Genomic DNA, 19,616 nt, shown 5'->3' on the forward strand with positions numbered 1-19,616 from the left:
TTTGCATTGCTACAACGCATTGATAAACCTGCCAGTACATCTTCCTTAAAACCCAACTGCCTGACCAAGCTTTTAGTCACCCTTTTGATTGATTTTCCCCTGGATTAGTATTCATTTTTGCCTGATAACACTACTAAGAGGCACATTAGGAATATTTTTTACTCTTCCACTAGGTGTTGGTGTTGCTGCCTGGCCAAGCATTTTATTACCCATCCTTAATTTCCTTTCAGGCTGTAGTGGTGAGCTGCCTTCTGAACCACTACAGTCCATGTGATGCAGGTACACCAACAGTGCTGTTAGGGAGGGTGTTCCAATTTTGATCCAGTGATAGTGAAGGAACAGCAATATAGCAATTCTCCCGCCAGCGGAGAATCGGGACTTGTCTCCAATGGCGCTTGTAAGGGCGCTCAAGGACGAATCTCACTCCTTAACCATGCAAATTTATGCATGGTGGAGAACTCGCCAAAATCCATTGGGACCCGGTATCGGGCTGCAATTTTTCTTTTTTTTTAATTTAGAGTACCCAATTATGTTTTTCCAATTAAGGGGCAATTTAGCATGGCCAATCCACCTAACACGCACATCTTTGGGTTGTGGGGGTGAAACCCACGCACACATGGGGAGAATGTGCAAACTCCACACGGACAGTGACCCAGGGCCAGGATTCGAACCCGGGTCCTCAGCACCGCAGTCCCGGTGCTAACCACTGCGCCACATGCCACTATTTCGGGCGGCAATTTTGAAAAGCAGTCAAGTGTCCTCCTGCCGGTGGGCGGCGGGTAGCGCCAACAAGGTGGCAACCCGAAGTGCGGCACCCTGATTCACAGATGCAAAGCTCGAGACCCTGCTGCATGCTGTGGAGGAAAGGAGGGGCACCCTGTACCCCGGTGTGGGAAGGAGGTTGCCACCTGCCATGACGGACTGGGCATGAGTGCAGGTGGTAGAGGCCACGAGTGCCATGGTCTACAAGGTTAGGACCGGCCAGCAGTGCCAGAAGAAGTTGCACAACCTCCTCAGGATGGTAAGGGTGAGTAGCCAGTACCATGCCGATAGCACTAATTCAGTCCCACAGACCCGTAATCCATGCTCCCCACCTTTCCCGGAGGGCAACCAAACCCACACCTACATCATGTCTTAGCGATGAGGCAGGCCTTCTGGTGGTCCCAGCCCCGGCCACAACAACAAGAAAAGTCGAGTGACAAGGCAACAATGGGCAGTGATGCAAGCCCCCAAATGCCAGCCTGCGACACCCGGAGCACAAGCCTGAGAACATCAACAATTTCCCATCACAGCCTTCTCCAACACCCTCCACCATCCCAGAGACACTCACCTCAGCTGGGCACTGCAGTGAAGAGTTTCCTGTGGCATTATCTGGTGCGCACCACACACGTGCAGGGGTACATCAGGTGGAGGTTGGAACCACTGAGGGGGTGGACAGTGGAGGGCGGCCTGACGTGTTGTCCAGATGTCAGGACGTACCTGAACACTACCTGGGCTATCTGCAGAGTTTTTTTTTAATTTTTTTTTAATAAATTTAGATTACCCAATTATTTTTTCCAATTAAGGGGCAATTTTGCGTGGCCAATCCACCTACTCTGCACATTTTTGGGTTGTGGGGGCGAAACCCACGCAGACACGGGGAGAATGTGCAAACTCCACACAGACAGTGACCCAGAGCCGGGATCGAACCTGGGACCTCAGCGCCGTGAGGCGGTTATGCTAACCACTTGGCCACCGTGCTGCCCGGCTATCTGCAGAGTTGAGGATGGAGGCCACTCACAACGCTGGATCCCAGAACACCACAGCAGTGGGTGAGTAGAGTATCTACAGGTGGACATTCCAGTTTCATGAAGGAGGTCTATGTTCCAGCCTCTGAGTGTTCCTGGAGATCTATCTACAGTTTTGGGAGGTCAATATTCTTTCTTCAATAGTGGGTTGATGTTGGGCATCTTTTCAATATGACGTCCAGATAAGATGGCGGACTAAGAATCATCACACGAATTCAGGGTACAACACCCTGTTGCAAGATTCATGCGATCGGGGCCAGAAGATATGGCGTGTGTTCCCAGTGACCTCCACAGTGGGAAAAACTCCACCATGTTCCCATCCCTGCCACAGGACTTAGTCCCTGGATGGGAGAATTCCTCCCCGCATGCCTATTTGTGTTCAAGTTTGCATTTAACAGTTAAGTACCCCGGGGTTGTATGAAGCAGTTAAGGACATTCCCTGTACACATTCCTAATTGATATTTAAAAGCTGAAACCTCCAGTGGTTGCACTTGTGGTTTTAACAGTGTGTTGGATTTCTGGAGTACCTCAGAAAAATAAATTTCTTCGTGGTTTGAACATCTCTGTGCTTCGAAGTTAAAAACATTAGGATTTATTTTCAAATAGACACGAAGAAAAAGTCCAAAGATGAGTTAGTGGCACATTATAACACGAGTCACAACTACAGGGTATAGTCTGGTCTCCCTGATACCATTCTTTAGTTCTTCATTCCCTCAAATAAGGGTGGCACAGTTGAATGTCTAAAATGAATCCATCATGAAAGTTCTGAGAGAGCAGACATTCACCGTTATGCTAGTGATGGTGTGCTTTCTGAACATTTAAGACTGTCAGATAGATCATACAAAGTGGTTTGCAGAGGTGCTTAAATGACAAAATGAGTGCGATCACTGATGTCTGACTCTGGGAAAATCAACAGATCCATAGAATTTGTGTTGCATAGAACATACAATGCAGAAGGAGGCCATTCGGTCCATCGAGTCTGCACCGACCCATTTAAGCTCTCACTTTCACCCTATCCCCATAACCCAGCCTAACCTTTTTGGTCACTAAGGGTAAATTTAGCATGGCCAATCCACCTAACCTGCATGTCTTTCGACTGTGGGAGGAAACCAGAGCACCCGGAGGAAACCCATGCAGACACAGGGAGTACGTGCAGACTCCGCACAGACAGTGACCCAGTGGGGAATTGAACCAGGGACCCTGGCGCTGTGAAGCCGCAGTGCTATCCACTTGTGCTACCGTGCATTGCGACATTGAAGAACTTGTTAGCTCTGATGGATAATGCATTCATAATCCCCTTTGATACAGCTGTGTACAGCACACTGGCCAACACATGAGATGCATCGTGTCTGCTTTCATCACTATTTCATGTTCAGAGTAAGTCAGTGGAAATATAATTCTGTCAATTTCATGCTGTAGAAATAATGATTTTTCTGAGCAGTCAACCTGAAGTCATAGCAGAAACTTTTCATATTTCTCCAGCTTTTAATCTGCAGGTATCCATGCAGTATCCCACCTTTGTACCAGAAGAGATTTCTTTTTCATGTTGATTGGATGATTGGAGTTGCTGGGATTTATTTTCATTCTATTTCACAAAGAGAGCTGCGAACCTGAAAAACCTGACGTGTGCATAATGGAGAGAATTTGAAACTGGACAATAGGGAAACAGATGAGATACGTTACCATGCTCTGCAATTTCAGATGGAAATATATACAGCTATGTGCAATAGAGGAAAGAACAGGGAAAATAGGGCCTCAGTCTGCAAACGTTGGATTAATAATATGTAAAAGAACAAAAGTTGCAGGTAGAGCAATGGCCCGGTGTTTAAGACTCAATGCTTGGAAAATGCTCTCGTCCAGCATGACTTCATAACTGCTTTTATTCAGATGTTTGCTCACAGCTGAAATTTCACCCCAGGATAAAGAAGGAAATTGGTGTCGATATTCAAAATAGCATTCAAATTTACTAAAATTGGAATGGAAGTTGTGCTCTTTTGCCAAAATGTTTGGAAGCATTGGAGACAAACCAAAGCAGAGGGCAATAAATCACAGTGCAGTTAGCTCATGCCATAACTTCTGCCGTAGTACTGAATTCAACGGGCCTACGGGGAATTTACCTCACTCTTCACCTCATGAGGTGTTTGAAAAATGTTTTTTTTAAAAGCCTGCTGCACAAATTGCATTAGAAATATGTTCTAATGAATATATTTGAAACCCTTTGTGGATTGATTCTGGCACTACTGCATTCTGCAATTGTACTCTCCGGTATCTTGTCATACCTTATTCTTTCTGTGTATGATTCAACCTGCAGACAAATCTGAAATAAAAACAAAATACTGCAGATTCTGGGAAGTGTTGGAAAAGCTCAGCAGGTCTCACGTTACCTGTGGAGCAAGAAACAGAGTTAATGTTCTGGGTCCAAACGGTTCGCCTTTCAAACCAGTTTAGATTCAAAACGCTTTGTTTTTCTCTTCACTAATGCTGCCAGACCTGATGGGTTTTTCCAGTACTTACTATTTAATATTGTAAATAAATTTTACTTAATCTTGTCGCTATATGTTGCTCCAATGACATGACAATTTTTTATGTGTCCAACAAAAGAGATTTATTTAATTTAATTCAGGGTTAATTTGTGTATGCAAACATAAATTTGAAACTTCTATATGAAAGTGTCTTTGTCCAATTTTCCGGACAATAACTGGAGTTCAAAACATTCAAGTGGGCACCAAGTGTATGTTCATTAAGAGTTTGAAGTGTGAGCCACCCACCACATTGGCAAAGGCAAAAATAAGTGGTGTCCTGTGCCCACATCTCAAACAGGCTTAGACTCTTTGAATATGAAAATAAGAGGACAAACACTTCAAATATTGGTTTCCACTGAGGCATTTGGAACCAGCAACATTCAGATAAAACAAATCTACAAGGAGGACTGCTGGTCACAACAAACAAAGGTAAGAATTTAAAATATTCACAATTGAAAGTGAAGCCCTCTGCACCCTAACCCAGTCACAACCCCGTACCTCCTTTCTGGTTTCCCCTATCCCTGTTCCCAGTTACCCCACTTATGGGCAGCACGGTAGCACAGTGGTTAGCACAGTTGCTTCACAACGCCAGTGTCCCAGGTTTGCTTTCTGGCTTGGGTCACAGTCTGTGCGGAGTCTGCACGTTCTCCCCGTGTCTGCCTGGGTTTCCTCCGGGTGCTACAGTTTCCTCCCGAAAGACGTGCTTGTTCGGTGAATTGGACATTCTGAATTCTCCCTCACTATACCCGAACAGACGCCGGAATGTGGAGACTAGGGGATTTTCACAGTAACTTCATTGCAGTGTTAATGTAAGCCTACTTGTGACACCAATAAAGATAAAGATTATTATCATTCAAGGGCTGCTGCCAATATTGCAGCTGCCCAAATGTTCATTCTTCTTCATTGGTGAGGTTTATTAGGTTGCAGCTCCCAAGTTCAATAATAGTGAGATCGAGACCCAATATCATATCTATTTCAGGCACAGGAACACTCTGCGTGCCCATTTTTGGACACATAACCTAATCCCTAAAGAAGTATTTGCACGGAAGGACCTACTCAAGTTAAGGTGTTATTGTTACGCATACTGGTTGTACTGGATCTGGTGGAATGAGTGAACTTGTTCCAATAATTTGCAGATAAAGATGCGGCTAATCGCTGGGTAATTTCCAAGAGAAATGAAAATCAGTCAGACACATTGGCATCAGGTGATGAAGCATTAGATATGAATAATACTTTCCGGAATAATTATCTTTAATTGCCAGTTTCAGGAAAGGCAAACTACTCACAAATAGTTCAAAATCAATAAAGCTGGATTCGTCTTAAGTACAGGGTTAAGACTACTTTAGCAGTAACCATAGATACATTAAGCTGTTAGTTCAGCTTAGGGGTTCCTTTCTTGCATGATAATTTACCAGTGGCAGTAATTTAAATAATATAAAGAAATATAATACAGAGTAATATAAGCTAAGCACCTTAATGTAGTGAACAATCTGTTTTAACACTGCAAACTACTGAGACTTTGGGATTAATTTTGACTTCCTGATGGCAACCCAGCAAGAGGAAATGAGGGCCGCACGGTAGCACAGTGGATAGCACTGTTGCTTCACCGCGCCAGGGTCCCTGGTTCGATTCCCAATTGGGTCACTGCGTGTGCGGAGTCTGCACGTTCTCCCCGTGTCTGCGTGGGTTTCGTCCGGGTGCTCCGGTTTCCTCCCAAAAGTCTCGAAAGATGTGCAGGTTAGGTGGATTGGCCATGCTAAATTGCCCTTCGTGTCCAAAAAGGTTGAGAGATGTTACTGGGTTAGGAGGGTAGGGTGGAAGTGTGGGCTTAGGTAGAGTGCTCTTTCCAAGGGCCGGTGCAGTCTTGATGGGCCGAATGGCCTCCTTCTGCACTGTAAATTCCATGATTATTATTATAAAATCAGGTGGCAGGAGGCTATCATCAAGAGTATAATTCCTGGCACAATGCAAGTGGTCCAAGAGAGGAATCTCAATTGGAGGAAGGGAGGGAAACTCAAGCAAGGGTATCAAAAGGACACCAGAGCAGGGAGGAGAGAATCCTACTTCACCTGGTCCACAGGAAACTAAAAGTCAAAATTCACCTCTTCTGGCATAGGGTATTATTCCCTGAAGGATTTTCCTGACAGGGAAGTGATTAACCCTCCCCTGTTCAGGTCTGAGGTTAGAATAGCAGATTAAGTCTCGATGATGCAAACAAAGTGCAATTTGCATGTTTAAAGAGGAATTGACAGACTTGGGTATAGGTGGCCTTGTCAGCTGCAATTTAAAGTTGAAATCAACCAGATTACAGCAGAACAGAATGAACAAGACCCCCATTCTACTTTAACTGTCCCCTATCTGGTTTTCATTCATGGGAGGAGCTAAAATTGAAACCAAAATTTTAACTGGGGCAATGCATATTTCAAGCTGAAGCTTCACATTTCATTGAAGCTACTTTGTAGGATCAATATTTTTAAGACACTAACTGTTTGGGTTTTGAAATGAAACCATTACCAAGTCTTCTAACTGGCTTGTAATAAGTCATCTGAGGGCAGCACATTGGCACAGTGGTTAGCACTGCTGCCTCACAACTCCAGGGTCCCGGGTTCAATTCCAGCCTCGGGTGACAGTCTGTGTGGAGTTTGCACTTTCTCCCCGTGTCTGCGTGGGTTTCTTTGGGGTGCTCCGGTTTCTAACCACATACCAAAGATGTTCAGGTTCGGTGGATTGACCATGCTAAATTGCCCCTTAGTGCCAAAAACGGTGGGTGGGGTTACTGGGTTACGGGGATAGGGTGACGGTGTGCGTTTAAGTCAGGTGCTCTTTTCAAGGGCCGGTGCAGATGTAATGGGCCGAATGGCCTCCTTCTGCACTGTAAATTCTATGATTCTATGATATGACCTCTACCATGAGGCATTCTCTGGGGGCAGCCATGACACATTTAATTAAGTAAATACACTGCACTCGGAAAACTGTAGCCTTTGAACGTGTAACATGGGGCGGGATTCTCCGACATCCAGCCAGGTCGGAGAATCGCCCGGGGCCGGCGTCAATCCCGCCCCCGCCGTGTCCCGAATTCTCCGACACCCGAGATTCAGCGGGGGTGGGAATTGCGCCGCGCCGGTCAGCGGGCCCCCCGTGGCGATTCTCCGGCCCATGATGGGCCGAAGTCCCGCCACTGACAGGCCTCTCCCGCTGGCGTGGATTAAACCACCTACCTGACCGGCGGGATTGGCGGCGCGGGTGGGCGCCGGGGTCCTGGGGGGGGGGGCGATCTGACCCCGGGGGGCTGCCCCCATGGTGGCCTGGCCCGCAATCGGGGGCCCACCGATCAGCGGGCGGGCCTGTGCCATTGGGGGCACTCTTTTTCTTCCGCCTTCGCCATGGTCTTCACCATGGCGGAGGCGGAAGTGACCCCCTCCCCTGGGCATGCGCCGGTATGACGTCAGCAGCCACTGACGCTCCGGCCTATGCGCGGACTTATGCCGGCCGACGAAGTCCTTTCGGCCCCGGCTGGCGTGGCGCAAAAGGCCAGTCACGCCAGCCGGCGGAGCGGGAACCACTCTGGCGTGGGCCTAGCCCCTCGGTAACCATTGTGCCAGGTTCCCACTTTTGAAAAGAAATACTAAATGACACTTGTCAGACTTCCCGCTAGGGAGTCGGGTAATTCCTGGGAGGCCGCAGCATTCGGCTTCAATCTCGTTCATAAAATTGAAATGTATGCAAATGAGGGTTAATGATATCCTTGCCATTTTTGGGCGTGATCCTGAAGTCGTCATCGGCAGCTGGCAGGTGAATCACAATATGGTTTGTGTCTGCCACGAATCCTGTTACTGCACTCTCCCGCTATTCACCCGGCGCCCCCTGATGGCTGAATCGCGCCAGATATGATTTAATACCTATATAGTCCATCTAATATGCTCAAAATTAAGGGCATGTTCGACTGTTTACACTAGAGCTCTCACTACCTGGCTAGAACAAGCAACTTTCTAATGGCATATTGTATAACGTAGCTCACATGTCAGGAGTATGCACCTTAACAAGATTGGTTAGTCAATGGGGATGTCATATCAGGTGGAATTCCTGCTGCTCATCGTGTTTATAATGGTGAGCTTAAGATTTGATTCATAGTTTTATTTAGTTAAAGGCCTATTATCAGACTGTTTGGTTTTTGTTCTAGTGGTTTGGGAGTGTGATGATTGTTCTGAAGATGGAGTGGGGTGGGAGGGATTTTCTACATTGATAGTAATCCAAAATCTTTTTACATTTGGCCCATTTTCATTATGTAATGGGTTCTCTTGGCTTTGCTTTCTTTTCTATTCAATTTACTGATCCTTTTATAAAGTCTTCCTTTACGTATGACTAGCTCAGGCAGTCAGGGTGGTGCAGGGCTCTCGATCAGATTAGTCACATGGAATGTTCGGGGGTCAAATGGCCCAGTAAAATGTTCCAAAGTCTTTTCACATCTCAAGAGCCTTAACACCAATGTTGCAGTCCTTCAAGAAACACATCCTCATGTTAGAGATCACACCAGATTACGTAAAGCATGGGTTGGCCATGTGTTTCACTCTAGTTGTAATAGAAGAGCTCGGGGAATGGAAATTTTGATTAACAAAAGAATACAATTCTCTCCATTAAATGTAATTTTAGTCCCTGATGGACATTATACAACAGTTAGTGGCATACTTTTTCAAACCCTTGTAGTTTTGGTAATTATCTATGCCCCTAACTGTAACGATACAAAATTAATCACATCACTTCTATCTTCCCGTCCTAATCTAGACATCCACCATCTAATTTTCAGAGGGGAGCTGTGTTATAGATCCAAAGCTGGATTGCTCAAGACTAAAGACTTTTGGGGCAGCGTGGTGGCACAGTGGTAGCCCTACTGCCTCACAGCGCCGAGGTCCCAAGTTCAATCCTGGCTCTGGGTCACTGTCCGTGTGGAGTTTGCACATTCTCCCCGTGTTTGTGTGGGTTTCGACCCCACAACCCAAAGATTTGCAGGGTAGGTGGATTGAACATACTAAATTGCCCCTTAATCGGAAAAAATGAAGTGGGCACTCAATATTTAAAAAAAGCTAGACTTTCACCCTCTCTGGCGTTTCCGAGTCTCTTTATGACTCAAATGGGTTGTGTGGACTCTTGGCGTTTCCTCTATCCAGTCACAAGGAACTGTTCCAAATTCTCTCATGTCCACCAAGCTTATTCACACATTGATTATTTTTAAATGGTCAGAGCTCTTCTCCACGCAGTTAAAACTGCCGAGTATTCTGCCATAGTTGTGGGTGCGAAACCCACGCAAACACGGGGAGAATGTGTAAACTCCACACGGACAGTGACCCAGAGCTGGGATCGAACCTGGGACCACGGTGCCGTGAGGCTGCAGGGCTAACCCACTGCGCCACCGTGCTGCCCCCTATATCCTCACTCCTAACCGTCCAAGATTACAAACACGCCTTTCAGGTAAAGAAGCATTTCACTTGAATCTCCTTCAATTTGGTCTATGGTATTCACTGCTTCCAATGCCATCTCCTCCACATTGGGGAGACAATGATATAATGGCCCGTAACTTCCTATTATCGGCGGAAAGCTACAGGACACCAATTCTGAGATAGAAAAATGCGCACTTACCTGCCCTCAGAAATTGCAGTGAACCTTCCTCTTCCAGCGGCGGCCTTGGGCCTCCAGCACGACAGTTTGCATACGCTCCAGCGCAGTGCAGTTTCGATGTAGCCACACCCCCTTGTGACGCAGCGACCATGGGAACGCCCATTGAGGGCAGGCATTTAAACTGCAGTTTTATATTGGAGACTACAGGCAACAAGTGTTTTAAAGGTATGTAGACATTTTTTTAACAGTTTTATGATGCTCTTTCTTTTATCATGCATTGCTGTTATTGGTCATTCTAAAGTAATTTTTAATTTTATTTTTTATGATTAACAGTGATTATTTATAAGTGAACATAAATTTTGTTATTTGTTTTAAATCTGTGATACTATTTAAATCTGCACTATATTATTATATAGCTGTAAATGTGGCATGCTTAAAAAGCTTATGTTTTGGGCAGTACGGTGGCGCAGTGGGTTAGCCCTGCTGCCTCACGCCGCCAAGGTCCCAGGTTCGATCCCGGCTCTGGGTCACTGTCCATGTGGAGTTTGCACATTCTCCCAGTTTCTGCGTGGGTTTCGCCCCCACAACCCAAAAGATCTGCAGGGTAGGTGGATGGCCACGCTAAATTGCCCCTTTATTGGAAAAAAAATAATTGGGTACTCTAAATTTTTTTTAAAAGAAAAGTTTATATGTTTTTAATTTACAAACTCCCCAGGGCTTTTTGCTGTCACTGCCCTAGTGACATCAGATATTTTTTGACTTGTGTTTATAGAGTCATAGAATCACTGCAATGCAGAAGTAAGCCATTCAGCCCATTGAGTTTGCACCGACGCTCTAAAAGAGCATCCTACCCAGGCCCCAGCTCTCATCCTATCCCTTAACTCCATCTAACCTTTGGACACTAAAGGGCAATTTAGCATGGCCAATCCACCTAATTTGCATATCTTTGGATTGTGGGAGGAAACTGACACACCCGGAGGAAACAGCAGCAGCATGGTGGTGCAGCGATTAACGCTGCTGCCTCACAGCGCCAGGGACCTGAGTTCAATTCCGGCCTTGCGTGACTGTCTGTATGTATTTCCTCCAGGTCCAAAGGTATGCAGGTTAGGCGGATTGGCCATGCTAAATTGCTCCTTAATGTCTTGGGATGTACAGGTTAGGTTCCCCCAGGATAGGGCGGGGGAGTAGGCCGAGGTAGGGTGCTCTTTCAGAGGGTCAGTGCAGACTCAATGGGCTGAATGGCTCATTCTGCACTGTAGGGATTCTATGACTCTATGAACAAAAATCAAAATAAATCATGTTCTAATCTAGGCACGGGGAGAATGTTTGAACACCAGACAATCACCCAAGGCCTGAGTTAAACATGGGTCGCTAGTGTTGTGAGGCAGCAGTGCTAACTAGTGTTATCCGTGTTATTATATTTCTGCCTTGTTTGCTTCAATGATCTTATTCATTTATAATTATCTCATAATTAAATGCTCTGTTTTGATGTTTCAGTATGACATTTGTAGAAGCTTGTAAAGTTTAATGGAAAACATTTATCACCAAAAATAATTTTATAAATACAAAACTTTCAAACCGGTTAGCATTTAACTTAACGTTTAATTTTATCAGCTGAATAATGACATTTTGTGTAATAACCTCAATTTTTACAAATTACTTGCAATAAAATATATATTCTCACTTAAACAGAATGGCCAATAAAATATATATTTCCACATGAACACAATTCTGTCTATTTGTAAAGGGGAAGGGAGGGGAGGGAAGAGGGAAAGGGGAGGGAGGGTGGAATGGGAGAGGGGAGAAAGGCAGGAAGGGGAGAGAGGGGGGGAAGGGGAGAGAGGGAGAGGAAGGGGAGAGAGGAAAGAAAGAGAGAATTTAAACATATAAATTGCTAATTTTACAAGCTCAAACTGCAAAAGCAGCAGCTGCTGGAGCACAGTATCCTGGCACACATCTCCTCTGACATCATTTTTGGATGTCCTTTGTCTGTATACTCTTCGGGGTGGGTAATTGATTTGCTTCCTCGTCAGGCGGAGATGATGCCTGACTCTCCTCTCAAGATCCCTGGGCGGGATTCTCCGATGATGAGTCAGAGTGTCCGAGCCATCGTGAACGCCGTCGCGTTCCACCACGGCGCTAACAGACCACTGACACCATCGATTCGGGCCCCGAAAAGGGGCCAGCAGCGGGGCCGCGAGAAACGCGGTGGGCGTGGCGCCAGAGCAGCGCTGTCATCGCGTCATGCCCGGATGACGCAGCGCCACGTCATTTTATGTGCGTGATCTGCGCACACGCCCCGACACAGAGAGATGGCTAGGCCCCGCCGTGCTGCTCCTAGGTTCCGGAACAATGACCTGGAGACAGTGCTGGACACAGTGGAAGAGCGGAGGGCGATCCTGTGCCCAAGACGTGGCCGCCGGCACCCGGCCAGCACAGTCAGGCGCAGCTGGTGTGATGTGGGCATCGCCGTTAGCGCTGTGGGACACACCCCACGCTCGGGAGAGCAGTGCCGCAAGAAGCTCCACGAGGGCAGCCAGGGTAAGTACCCCGAGAGTTCCCCCGGGCCACACCCCACCCCTCCCTCCACCCAACCATGTGACATGCATACCCCCCTGCCCACGCAGGAGGGGGGCACCATGTACCACCCGACCTACGTGGGCACTACACCGCTCTTGCGAGCTGCCATGGCGTGGTGCCCAGTGTCCCGTCCCCCCCCAGTCATAATGTTGCCAACATCTGCGCGTCTTGCTGTTGACCGCCTAACTCTAATGGTTCCCCCCTTCCCCCACAGGATAAGACAGCCCAGAACCATCGTGAGTGTGCAAGAACCAGAGGGGGAATCACCTGTTCTGCACCCCTCACCGTTCATGAGCAGAGGGCTCTGGACCTCGCTGGGAAAGCTGCCACCTGGGAGGTAGCGCCATGCCAGCTCAGAGGCGCAGTACCAAGTGAGATACCCCTGTCTGGCTACACTCCCTCAGCCCCTCATCTCCTCCCTCCCCCTCATACTCCACCCCCTCGCACTGCCCCCTCCACCTCTAAAGCCCCCCCTCACACTCCACCCCTCACACAGCCCCCTCCATCCCTAAAGCCCCCCTCACACTCCACCCCTCTCACAGCCCCCTCCACCTCTAAAGCCCCCCTCACACTCCACCCCTCTCACAGCCACCTCCACCCCTAAAGCCCCCCTCACACTCCACCCCCTCACACTGCCACCTCCACCCCCTAACCCCCCCCTCACTCTCCACCCTCACACATCCCCCTCCACCCCCTCACACCTGACTCCACGTGTCTAACGATAGATGCTTTATTATGCATTCCAGGGCCAGCTGCCGAACGTCCCAGAACGTCTCAGACAAGCCACCGCCGTCCAGGTCCACGTCCATCTGCCCACAGGGACGCACGCCAGGGAGGGAAAGGAAGATGGACAGGAGGGCTCTCTTCCGAGGATGGGGCACAGTAAGTGGACGCACAGAGGACCGACAGAAACGACACTGATGAACATAGGGCGGACAGTCAGGACACTGACGGCCATGAGGCGGACCTAGAGAGGACGGAGAGCCAGGACAGTGACGCACAGAGGACGGCCAAACAGATGATGGACAGACTGGACACGGCACCTCACCTGGGCCGGGGACAACGTCCATCGGTTCAAGGTTCGACCCAGGAGACCCCAGACCTGGGCTCCGATGAGGACATGGACCTTGAGTCACAGCTGCCACCCACACCCTCCACCATCGCAGATACCCTCGCCTCGGTTGGGCATATTAGTAATGAGGCTTCTGGGACACTGACTGGTGTGCACCACACAGCCGAACCGGTACAGCAGGTGGAGGTAGGTGCAGCCGAGGGGCTGGACGGTCAGAAGGCAGCCCAGCAGCCAGCTGCCACCCAGACGGTTCCCGGGTTCCTGGACTTACTAGACCCACCCACAGACCCGATGCGTTTGAAAACCCAGGGAGTGGACAACGGGATGACGGCCGCCTTCCAGCATCTGCAGACGCAGTTGGAGGAGTCCATCCATGTCCAGCAGCAGGGCGTGGTGCCGGTCATGGCTACCACCCAGGCCGACACCGCACAAGTGGCGTCCGCGGTGGAGGCAATGGGGGCTACAGTTTTGGCCATGGGTCAGGTTCTGCAAAGCGTGGTGCTTCAGGTGCACCCGTCATCTATGGCCCAGTGCAGGGCTGCCTTCTCACAGGCAGCCATGTCCCAGAGCCAGCTGGACATTGCCGCCGCGCTCCGTGGTCTGGCCGAGTCTCAGAAGGCCATGGCCCAGTCTCTGCAGGCCATGGCCCAGTCTCAGCAGGCCGTGGCCCAGTCTCAGCAGGCAGTGGCCCAGTCTCTGCAGGCCATGGCCCAGTCTCAGCAGGCAGTGGCCCAGTCTCTGCAGGCCATGGCCCAGTCTCAGCAGGCCGTGGCCCAGTCTCAGCAGGCCGTGGCACAGTCTCAGCAGGTAATGGCCCAGTCTCTGCAGGCCATGGCCCAGTCTCAGCAGGCCGTGGCCCAGTCTCAGCAGGCCGTGGCACAGTCTCAGCAGGTAATGGCCCAGTCTCTGCAGGCCATGGCCCAGTCTCAGCAGGCCGTGGCCCAGTCTCAGCAGGCCGTGGCCCAGTCTCAGCAGGCCGTGGCCCAGTCTCAGCAGGCCGTGGCCCAGACTCAGCAGGCCGTGGCACAGTCTCAGCAGGCCGTGGCCCAGTCTCAGCAGGCAATGGCCCAGTCTCTGCAGGCCATGGCCCAGTCTCAGCAGGCAGTGGCCCAGTCTCTGCAGGCCATGGCCCAGTCTCTGCAGGCCATGGCCCAGTCTCAGCAGGCCGTGGCCCAGTCTCAGCAGGCCGTGGCCCAGACTCAGCAGGCAATGGCCCAGTCTCTGCAGGCCATGGCCCAGTCTCAGCAGGCCGTGGCACAGTCTCAACAGGCCGTGGCCCAGTCTCAGCAGGCAATGGCCCAGTCTCTGCAGGCCATGGCCCAGTCCCAGCAGGCCATGGCCCAGTCTCTGCAGCACGTGGCCCAGTCTCAGCAGGCAATGGCCCAGTCTCTGCAGGCCATGGCCCAGTCTCAGCAGGCCGTAGCCCAGTCTCAGCAGGCCATGGCCCAGTCTCTGCAGGCCATGGCCCAGTCTCTGCAGGACGTGGCCCAGTCTCAGCAGGCAGTGGCCCAGTCTCTGCAGGCCGTGGCCCAGTCTCAGCAGGCCGTGGCCCAGTCTCAGCAGGCCATGGCCCAGTCTCAGCAGGACGTGGCCCAGTCTCGGCAGGACGTGGCCCAGTCTCAGCAGGACGTGGCCCAGTCTCAGCAGGCCGTGGCCCAGTCTCAGCAGGCCGTGGCCCAGTCTCTTCAGGCCGTGGCCCAGTCTCAGCAGGACGTGGCCTAGTCTCAGCAGGACGTGGCCCAGTCTCAGCAGGACGTGGCCCAGTCTCAGCAGGCCGTGGCCCAGTCTCAGCAGGCCGTGGCCCAGTCTCTTCAGGCCGTGGCCCAGTCTCAGCAGGACGTGGCCCAGTCCCAGCAGTACGTGGCCCAGTCTCAGCAGGCCTTGGCCCAGTCTCTTCAGGCCGTGGCCCAGTCGCAGCAGGACGTGGCCCAGTCCCAGCAGGACGTGGCCCAGTCTCAGCAGGCCTTGGCCCAGTCTCTTCAGGCCGTGGCCCAGTCTCAGCAGGACGTGGCCCAGTCCCAGCAGGACGTGGCCCAGTCTCAGCAGGCCTTGGCCCAGTCTCAGCAGGCCGTGGCCCAGTCTCAGCAGGCCGTGGCCCAGTCTCTGCAGGCCGTGGCCCAGTCTCAGCAGGACGTGGCCCAGTCTCAGCAGGACGTGGCCCAGTCTCAGCAGGACGTGGCCCAGTCTCAGCAGGCCGTGGCCCAGTCTCAGCAGGCCGTGGCCCAGTCTCTTCAGACCGTGGCCCAGTCTCAGCAGGCCATGGCCCAGTCTCAGCAGGCAATGGCCCAGTCTCTGCAGGCCATGGCCCAGTCTCAGCAGGCCGTGGCCCAGTCTCAGCAGGCCGTGGCCCAGACTCAGCAGGCAATGGCCCAGTCTCAGCAGGCCGTGGCCCAGTCTAAGCAGGCAATGGCCCAGTCTCTGCAGGCCATGGCCCAGTCCCAGCAGGCCATGGCCCAGTCTCTGCAGGCCATGGCCCAGTCTCAGCAGGCAATGGCCCAGTCTCTGCAGGCCATGGCCCAGTCTCAGCAGGCCGTGGCCCAGTCTCAGCAGGCCGTGGCCCAGTCTCAGCAGGCAATGGCCCAGTCTCTGCAGGCCATGGCCCAGTCCCAGCAGGCCATGGCCCAGTCTCTGCAGGCCATGGCCCAGTCTCTGCAGGACGTGGCCCAGTCTCAGCAGGCAATGGCCCAGTCTCTGCAGGCCATGGCCCAGTCTCAGCAGGCCGTGGCCCAGTCTCAGCAGGCCGTGGCCCAGTCTCAGCAGGCCGTGGCCCAGTCTCAGCAGGACGTGGCCCAGTCTCAGCAGGATGTGGCCCAGTCTCAGCAGGACGTGGCCCAGTCTCAGCAGGCCGTGGCCCAGTCTCAGCAGGCCGTGGCCCAGTCTCTTCAGGCCATGGCCCAGTCTCAGCAGGACGTGGCCCAGTCTCAGCAGGACGTGGCCCAGTCTCAGCAGGACGTGGCCCAGTCTCAGCAGGCCGTGGCCCAGTCTCAGCAGGCCGTGGCCCAGTCTCTTCAGGCCGTGGCCCAGTCTCAGCAGGACGTGGCCCAGTCCCAGCAGGACGTGGCCCAGTCTCAGCAGGCCTTGGCCCAGTCTCTTCAGGCCGTGGCCCAGTCGCAGCAGGACGTGGCCCAGTCCCAGCAGGACGTGGCCCAGTCTCAGCAGGCCTTGGCCCAGTCTCTTCAGGCCGTGGCCCAGTCTCAGCAGGACGTGGCCCAGTCCCAGCAGGACGTGGCCCAGTCTCAGCAGGCCTTGGCCCAGTCTCAGCAGGCCGTGGCCCAGTCCCAGCAGGACGTGGCCCAGTCTCAGCAGGCCTTGGCCCAGTCTCAGCAGGCCGTGGCCCAGTCTCAGCAGGCCGTGGCCCAGTCTCTGCAGGCCGTGGCCCAGTCTCAGCAGGACGTGGCCCAGTCTCAGCAGGACGTGGCCCAGTCTCAGCAGGACGTGGCCCAGTCCCAGCAGGCCTTGGCCCAGTCCCAGCAGGCAGTGGCCCAGTCTCAGCAGGCCCTGGCCCAGTCTCAGCAGGCCATAGCCCAGTCTCAGCAGGCCATGGCATGGATGGCGCACTCCCTAAGCTCCATCGCTGCGAATGTTCAGACCCTGGTCGATTCGACAGCGGGCATCCAGGACTGGCAGCGCCAGTTGTCGGTGGTGCCACGGCGCTTGTTTCCGCTCGCACCACCGTCCCATAGTGAGGCCCAGGGGCCACCGGGCTCCCCGAGGGAGGAGGAGGTTTCTAGTGACCGTCCCGGTGACCCATGCAAGGGAGGTTCCGGTACACTCGGTCTCCCCCCGTTCCGTCCTTGGTGCATCTGGTGGGCAGCGGGCAGAACAGGGTGGCACCACACCATCCAGCACGCCCACCAAGCAGCCTGGCTCATCCAAGCCCCGCCACCTCAGGAAACATGCGCTGACGGGGAGCCAAGTCACAAGGCAAGAGTGTCAGCAGTCCGCCTCCATTCCTGCTGTACCATCTGGGGACACTCCAAGGCGTAGTGGTAGGGCCCGTAAGGCAAAGAAGTTCAACAGTAGTAAGTTGGCAAGGGTGCAGGGCACAGCTTATTTATAGGGGCTAGGGCACTTTTCTGCGAATGTCACTATTAAAATCACTGTTACACCAAACCTCGATGCCTCTGTGTTATGTCCAGTGCCTGAGGGGTCGTGAAGGGGACCGAGTGGCATTGGGGTTCAAGTTCGTTACAACGGTGAGGCTGGGTGTGTGTTCCCCCCCCCCCCCCCCAACCATCCATTGTCCTCAGAACACCGACGCCAGCTACCCCACATGGCCATGTGGTGGGTTGTCTGTGACGCATACAGGGCCCACCGAGTTGGAGGGTGCAGCTGTGGCCATGAGTCAGACATTGTCTGACGTTCCGGAGCTCACAGCTCATCGCAGAGCGGGTTGTCATCACACCCGCTTACACAAGCAATTGAGACCATCCCGTTGTGCCGCAGGTGTAAGGTGCTGTGAAAGTGGTGGTGTGAGGGCTAGGGTTGTCTGATGGTGCGGGAGGTGGGGGGTGCTGGGTGGTGCGTTTGGGTGGAATGGTGGTGCAAGTGCATTGCTCAGCGATGCCCTCCCCCTAGTTGGTGAAACGTTCAGCGATCAACGCCTCGCATGCTCGCTTGCCAAGCCGGTGGCGTCGTGCAGCGTCCCAGCCATATCCAGCCCCCATGTCGCGTCTGTGCCCCCCTCCCCCCCCCCCTCCCCATCCTCCTCCTCATGTACAGATGCATCGCCCTCATCGGGCTCCCCCTGTGCCTCCTCCTCCAGGACATCGCCCCTCTGTTGGGCTATGTTGTGCAGGATACAGCAGACAACAACTATGCGGCCGACCCTCTCTGAATGGTACTGGAGGGCCCCTCCAGAGTGGTCCAGGCATCTGAAGCACATCTTCAAGAGGCCAAAGCACCTCTCGACAACACCGCTGGTGGCTGCATGGGCCTCATTGTAGCGGGTCTCCACATTGATCTGTGGACTCCGTATAGGTGTTATTAGCCACGACTGCAGCAGGTAACCCCTGTCGCCCAGCAACCAGCCCCTCAGCCGGGGGGTGGATGTCCCTCAAACATGGCGGGGATGAAGGATTGCACCACTATAAAGGCATCATGTATACTGCCGGGGTACTGGGCGCACACGTGCATGATCTTCATCCGGTAGTCGCAGGCCACCTGAATGTTCATGGAGTTTCCATTCATGAACATGTCCCTGTTCTCCGATGGTGGGCGCATGCCAACGTGCATCAATCGCCCCCTGGACCATTGGTATCCTGGCTACGGAGGCAAATCCCGCTGCCCGGGCATCCTGGTGTGCGCGGTCCTCTGGAAACTGGATGTGCCGGTCGGCGATGGCATACAGGGCGTCGGTGACTGCTCGGTTGCACCAGTGCACCGATGCCTGGGAGATACCGGACATGCCCCCGATCGGCACCTGGAACGGCCCCGTCGCGTAGAAGTTGAGGGCAACCGCCACCTTGACGGCCACCGGGATAGCATGTCCTTCCTCACTTCCACGTGGTGCCAGGTGTGCCATGAGGTGGCATATATGTGCCACGGTCTCCTCCTGCATGCCCTATCCAGCAGGTCCTCGAAGGACATGAGGTGATGGTACACTCGAGACCTCATGGGGCGCCTCCGATGCCTTGGCACCACCACCTGCTCCTCCTCCTCCCCCTGCGCCCCATCAAGATCAGAATCCCAGAATCCTCATCCTGTGCATCCCCAATGATGTGGTGGTCATCCTCCCCTTCTGCCTCCTCCTGCACCTGGAGGGCAGGCGGGCCTGCAGCCTGAGCGGGTGGCACGGGGCCCTCTGCAGCCAGTCCCTCTGCTGCAGCCGCCACTGCCGCAGCTGCCCTGAGCCTCCTGCGTCGACGCTGCCAAAGCGCCACCTGCAGGGCAGCGGCTCCCGCCACGGCGGCAAACATCGCTGTCTGGTGCCCAAACATTACGATCTGCATGGGGGGGGGGGGGGGTGATACAACATGTTTAACGATGGTGCATTGACAACTTGACAGCCAGGTGCCATGGGATACATGTGTGCCCCGGTTG

General features: G+C 52.8%; 1 protein-coding gene across 1 annotated transcript in view; it reads left to right on the forward strand.

Annotated features, from left to right (window-relative positions):
- The first annotated feature begins 8,186 nt into the window (after nt 1–8,186).
- LOC119977566 overlaps nt 8,187–19,616 on the forward strand; it is a 63,707-nt gene continuing 52,277 nt past the window's right edge. The window contains exon 1 of the mRNA XM_038818657.1: nt 8,187–8,416. Within this exon, the coding sequence (XP_038674585.1) occupies nt 8,366–8,416 (51 nt within the window). The 5' untranslated portion in view covers nt 8,187–8,365. The remainder of the gene's footprint in view (nt 8,417–19,616) is intronic.

The sequence above is a fragment of the Scyliorhinus canicula genome, chromosome 14 (assembly GCF_902713615.1).
Source record: "Scyliorhinus canicula chromosome 14, sScyCan1.1, whole genome shotgun sequence".
Taxonomy (NCBI): Eukaryota; Metazoa; Chordata; class Chondrichthyes; order Carcharhiniformes; family Scyliorhinidae; genus Scyliorhinus; species Scyliorhinus canicula.